The following is a 6,807-nucleotide window of genomic DNA, read 5'->3' as shown; positions in this document are numbered from 1 at the left end:
ATATTTCAGAATTGGCAAGCCTGGTTCAAATCTATGTAATATCACAAAGTATTGACCACACTTTAAACTGTGGGTGTGTTATAAGTGTGACAGTCAATCCCTTAGTGTTGACAGTAAAATACTGATGACTGGCTACTTTCCCTCTAGGCAGTAGTTCAAAATTAGTGATGGCAACAGATAGCTTTATTAGCTTTACCATAAATACTAAAACTTACTAATAATTTACATCCGTTTTCTCGGTCTATTCTCAGACTAGCAGTAAAAGTAGAGTCAGTGTTAGATCGAGTATGACAAATGGAACCCCATATATATATACAATACATAAGCCTTGGCAAAATATTTTTGTTGTGGCATTTCTTTTGTTGGCGGGTTATTTTGAATTATCCAGTGAAAATAATTCAAAGTCCAGTCCACATAATGATAGTGAATGACTACTTCCTTCTTTAATTAACGTTTCTACAAACTTGAACACTTGTACGCATCAGTAAATTGCTGTAGGCCTACGTTCTAAATGACTATTACTAACGTAAAACAAAGTAATCGCGATACTAAAAATACCGACTGGTTCATTCTTTAACTTAAAATCACGCTTTCCATTTCAAAATTATTTCGTATTTGTAGTCTAGCTTCAAATTCGTTAGAACACTTTACGTCATATCCTTAGAGTTTTTCTAGATGTTCTATTATTAATTCTTCTTGCCAAAATTAAAATCCGTAGCTCCCTCTATTTAATATTTAAATTGCAACATTAAAATATAGCTTACAACAATACTTAAGATATGTGGTGACTTAGCTTTCCTGCGTTACATTTTCCTTTGTTTTTGTTATAATTATTTATTTATTTGCGATACCATGTACGTGTTCTTTGATTGACACAGTGAAAGTTGGCGTATCTGTTTTGCTTGCGTGTGTATGTGTCCTCTTTCTCAACTGAAGGGACTAGTATGCTTACGTAATACGGCTAAAAAAAGTAGGCCTAATTTATAAATATATTTCTCCCTCTCTCTGTGCTAATATATATTTATATTTATTATATATGTGTATATAATAGTAAATTTCATAATATGTTTTTATACAAGAAGTGCACAGGAAAATTTGAATAATATACAAAATAGCTAAGTTTTAACACACTCTAAGGTTCAAATTCAACAAGAGTATATATAACTATTAAGAATTATAACTTAAAACTAAAAGCTTTTATTTTAAAACGTGCATATGTCTAAACTCAGTAAGAAGCTGTAAAAATGAAATGTTTTTACTGCATAGTATGTGACATTTATTTTTAGAATGAATGATTGAAATTTTACATAGCACGATGATATATGTATATATATATTTATTTGCTTTGTTTCTTAGAAACTTTTATTCCAATACGTGACAAAGAGGGCGTAGGTTTACTTAGGCGAAAAGCTTAGAAAGTGAAATGTTGTGTATGGGTTTTAAAATCTATGTAGAGATGTTCTGTTTCATTATTTAGTAAAAACATTATATAAATATTTATAAGTATAGTATATAAAATACGGTAAGTGTAATTGATTTTTGCTTGGGTGTTTTCAATGACATTTGTTACTTGGCGCTCAATAATGTTAAAATGAACTCGTGCTACATTAGTTGTATACAGTTGAGGTTAATGAGTTAGGCCTTAAAGTAGTTTAACACTTTAACTTAAGGCTTAATTAATGCAAATAAACTTATAGTTATAAAGCTCTCTGCGTATGATATAGACGTAAGCATAAAAATCGCAACTTGTTAGGTCTTATAAAAATATGAATTCTATCGGTAGGTTAGTATAGCGTTTTTAATTTAGCATACAGATTAATGAGTCACGTTTACTGTCTAGTGTCTTACAATTAGTTAGTATTACTATATTATATAGTAATAAACTTAGGTCAACCATTTACTGATTTAGTATGAATTATATTAATGATTATGATTTAACGTATAATTCAAAGATAAAAATCTTTTATCATGCTTCATATAAAATTATAAAGTAAACAGACATTTTACATTCAATAAACTTTAAGTGAGTTAGCTTTTTAAATTTAAGGAAAGCTAGAGAGTTTGTTGAGAAAGAAAATACTTTCTCTCAAGCACTGTAAATCTTTTTCATCATCTTATGAACTGAGTTAAAAATTATTTTATGAAGGCTGTAAAAGTTTAAAATAGTTGCATATGATTAACTTTTTTCCATTAAAGTAATGCTGATCTTTATTTTTAGGCTAAGTTTAAGTAATATTTACAGATGTCTAATGTGTTGTAATGAACAGAGCTAGACTTAATATTTTAAATTGTGTTTTTGAATAAATTGTACCAAAAAACAAATTGGCTCAATAGGAGGAAGTATCCAGTTTTTATATAAGAGAGATTGGGAATGAATTTCACGTTAAAATTTCAGTAAGCATCTACTTTTATGAAAATAATTGGAATTTATGGTGTTTTTCAGCATTACTTACATATTTTAAGATTTGTAATTAATTTACCATTATCACAGTTTAGAAGGAGGTCAAGTTACTGATGATAAGAAGATAGTCAATAATAAGTAGGTATTACTTATTTCTAAAAAGAAGGGATCTAGATAAGAAACAGGATATTAGTATTACAGGCCAGTCACATTGACTTCTGCTAATGATAAGCTGTTGGAATCCACTGTTAGGGATCACTTGGAAAAACATCTTGATGATTAGAATTAGAATAAAAACTCAAAGTGTAGCTTCAAGAAGGGGATTTTTGTCTTACTGATTTGCTGGAGTTGTGTGATAGGGCTTTTGTTTGTCCATATATGAGTACTGCTGTTGATGTTTTGTATCTAGACTTTCAAAAAAAAGCTTTTGATAAAGTTTCTCATAGTAGTTAGATCACCAAGTTTTGATTCTTGTGGAATAACAATTGATTTTAAAAGAGAAAACAGAAGGTTGTGGTAAATGAGCACCATTTTGATTTGAAATATGTGACTAGTGAGATCTCACAATGGTTTGTCCTACAACCATTTTGTTAAATTATTTGAATGTGTTACTGTCAAAGTAAGTAATATAATTTGGCTGCTGATATCAGACTGTTGGGTAAAGCTGCTGCTTTGAAAGGTACTTCCTTAATGAAGAAGGATTTGGACAGTCTTGTGGAATGGATTAATATGTGTTATAGTTATGTATGTCGGGTATGGAAATTTGGAAAGATATATTTTGTGGTGGTGGTGGGGGGTGTGTGGAAAATGAGAAGGATATGTGTGTGTTGTGTTGATTAATAAAAGCTGCAAATCTTTGGCTTGATTTTTGGATTTGGTGAAAATGTTGGTAAAATCGTATTTATAGTGTTCTGTTCAGTTTGGGACCTTTTAGTTTAGAAAAGGGATTGAACTACTTAAAAACAATTCAAGGGTGAATTACCAAAATTATTCTTGTTTGAAATATTTAAGCTGTGAAGAGAGCTTTAAAAATTAAAGTAATTTTACTTGTAACACATATGTACAAGAGGTGACTTGATTCAGGATTGTAAAATTGATATGACTTAGATAAACTGTTCATGGGAGGTTTGTTGGACTGACAGAAGGATTAAAATTGATAGGACTTGGATAAACTGTCAATGGGAGGTTTGTTGGACAGATAGAAGGATTAAAATTGATAGGACTTGGATAAACTGTCAGTGGGAGGTTTGTTGAACTGATAAAAGGATTAAAATTGATATGACTTGGATAAACTGTCCACAGGAGGTTTGTTGGACTGATAGAAGGATTAAAATTGATAGGACTTGGATAAACTGTCAGTGGGAGGTTTGTTGAACAGATAAAAGGATTAAAATTGATAGGACTTGGATAAACTGCCCACAGGAGGTTTGTTGGACTGATAGAAGGATTAAAATTGATAGGACTTGGATAAACTGTCAATGGGAGGTTTGTTGGACAGATAGAAGGATTAAAATTGATAGGACTTGGATAAACTGTCAATGGGAGGGGACAGTTTATCCAAGTCCTATCAATTTTATCATTCTATCAGTCCAACAAACTATCCATGAGCAGTTTATCCAAGTCCTATCAATTTTAATCCTTCTATCTGTCCAACAAAATTCTATCAGTCCAACAAACTACCCATGGGCAGTTTATCCAAGTCCTATCAATTTTAATCCTTCTATCAGTCCAACAAACCTCCTGTGGGCAGTTTATCCAAGTCCTATCAATTTTAATCCTTTTATCTGTTCAACAAACCTCCCATTGGATTAAAATTGATACGACTTGGATAAACTGCCCACGGGTAGTTTGTTGGACTGATAGAAGGATTAAAATTGATATGACTTAGATAAACTGTCAATGGGAGGTTTGTTGGACTGATGGAAGGATTAAAATTGATAGGACTTGGATAAACTGCCCACAGGAGGTTTGTTGGACAGATAGAAGGATAATGGTTGGGATGAAATACTAAATATTGGAGAAAATAAGTATAAACTGTGAAACACCATGTTCATTCAGGTTATTTTACAAAAGTCTTTCCTTGTTAGAGTCGTTAATAATTGCTCAGCTCAATTATTAACATGATTAATCAATATAATCATTATAAATAATTACTTATGAGTGTTGATTATTGATAGAAAAATAATCAAGTATTCAAAATTATGATTAGTCTAAATATTATCATGAAAATGATAAATTTAATATTTCTGATTATTACTGTTTTTTGATTATTTCAACTATCCAAGTGATCCAAATATTGCCATTATGAACTGTCATTATTATTTTTGATTAATTCAAGGTTATTCAGCTTAATCAATTAGTATAATTACTCACAAAAATAATCAGTTAATCAAAATTATAGTTTTGTGTTATTATTATTCTAAGTCTCATGAGAATAATTTATTAGTCGAATGTTATCAATTAATGAGCCCAACATTTAACTGATTATCAACTTCCACTAATTGTAGAGTTTTAGTTGTTAACATGGAATGATTTTCCTGAAAATGTGATGTGTGCCGATAGATTGGACTTGTTTTTGTTCAATAATTTCATAGATACCAGATGTTATGTTTAGACCAATTTCCTTGTAGGGTGATGTTGTAGACCAACTAAAAATATATGTAGGCTTTCTGTATATTCAGTTAGATTGTGTTATCCTACCTTTAACATTTGCTTTGAGGTCTGTCATTAAAATTGTGCCAACTATCCCTTATATTTATGTTGATCACCTATGGGTTTATGTTTATACTGGTGATAAAGATTGAAGTGGTGGGTACATTGTAATGTTTTTGTTGTTTTTTTTTAGTCAGTGAAATAATGCTGTCTTGACTTGTAAGTTTTTGTTTTTTTCAGATTTGGTTGCATCGTCAATGGACCAACGTGTTAGTACATGTGTGTATGGTACACGACTGCAATCAAAGAAAAAAGCCAGTTATGGGAATGTTACTTCTCCTGTTCGATTAAACTTTCTTGATTCTCCATCTGTACTTTATAAAGGAAATGTGGCCAGTAGTCTTCAACAGAACCAGTCTTCATCTGTTAAGCTTTCTTTTCAGATGCACAACATCAACACTTCACCAAGTGATGTTTTCAAGAAAGACTCTGCGAATACATTATCTCTTGAACATGCACAGCCTGGGATGGTGACACAGGACTGTCAAACAATGATCTCAACTTTATCAACACCATTATGTGAGGTTGATGGTCGGTCACCACCAAATTCAGAGGTGCCCAACGGTGTAAACATAAAAATAGAACAGACTCTTTCAACAGGTCCATGTAGCCAAGTTAACATTGGTACAGAACCATTGAACCAACCACCTACTATCATACACCTTTCTTTAACTGACACCATGCATGGAGATGGGGTTATGGATGAAATTCAGAGTTATAAGAGTAAAGGGTTGAACCATTTTCCAAAAACTGAAAGCAGTTGTTCTCTGAAATTTAATTTATCACAAAATATCAAACAGGAAGGTGAACCTACTAGACATAATACTAGTATGGTGTTATCTAATAATAGTGAAAGTAGCCAAAACGTACATGAAGACAAGTGTTCTTTAGGTGAATTGTCTTACAAGAAACAAAGAAGTAATATTAGTTGTAGGTTAACTAATCCTTTATCAACAAGTGATGGAACGAAAAACAGTGCACTAGAGGCTCATTATGTGAATGGGGAACTTGGCATGAATCTGAGTCCCCTTCAGAAGCCCTGTGAAACCTCGAAGATAAAGAGAAAAAATACAAAGCAGTTACCCACCCTAGAATTATCATCACAGATAGATAGTAAAGATTCTAGTAAGAGTAATCCTGTACGTAAATCACCTCGTAAATATAGTCCACGACAAACTAGGAATTGTTGCGTTTCAAATTGGTCCAAAGTTCAATCAGAGAAACCTGTTCAATTACCCAATGTTTTAGGTCCAGAAATTTCAAAATCTCCTTTACCAAACCCTTCCTCTGATGACAAGGCTCGTAAATCACCTCGTAAATATAGTCCACGACAAACTAGGAATTGTTGCATTTCAAATTGGTCCAAAGTTCAATCAGAGAAACCTGTTCAATTACCCAATGTTTTAGGTCCAGAAATTTCAAAATCTCCTTTACCAAACCCTTCCTCTGATGATAAGGCTAAACAACTACAAAAATATAATAAAACCGTTAAGTCTTTAAATGTAACGAGGAGTACAGACCAGAGGTTTGGCACTGTGTGTAAAGATAAAACCGTTAAGTCTTTAAATGTGATGAGGAGTACAGACCAGAGGTTTGGCACTGTGTATGAAGATAAAACTGTTAAGTCTTTAAATGTAACGAGGAGTACAGACCAGTAGGTTTGGCACTGTGTGTGAAGATAAACCGTTAAGCTT

At 32.1% G+C, this 6,807-nt stretch overlaps 1 protein-coding gene across 8 annotated transcripts in view; it reads left to right on the top strand.

Annotated features, from left to right (window-relative positions):
- The first annotated feature begins 893 nt into the window (after nucleotides 1-893).
- Nucleotides 894-6,807, top strand: part of LOC106474421 — a 19,137-nt gene continuing 13,223 nt past the window's right edge. The window contains exons 1-2 of one of the 8 annotated variants that reach the window (XM_022402729.1): nucleotides 894-970; nucleotides 5,294-6,623. In XM_022402729.1, coding sequence (XP_022258437.1) covers nucleotides 913-970; nucleotides 5,294-6,623 — 1,388 coding nt within the window. In that variant the 5' untranslated portion in view covers nucleotides 894-912. Of the gene's footprint in view, nucleotides 971-1,424; nucleotides 1,523-2,519; nucleotides 2,540-5,293; nucleotides 6,766-6,807 lie in introns of those variants that run through there. The other 7 variants (XM_022402730.1, XM_022402725.1, XM_022402726.1 and 4 more) reach the window with 7 other exon arrangements.

The sequence above is a fragment of the Limulus polyphemus genome, unplaced genomic scaffold (assembly GCF_000517525.1).
Source record: "Limulus polyphemus unplaced genomic scaffold, Limulus_polyphemus-2.1.2 Scaffold7206, whole genome shotgun sequence".
NCBI lineage: Eukaryota > Metazoa > Arthropoda > Merostomata > Xiphosura > Limulidae > Limulus > Limulus polyphemus.
Note: the sequence above shows the minus strand (reverse complement) of the source record. Positions and strands in the feature narration are given on the sequence as shown.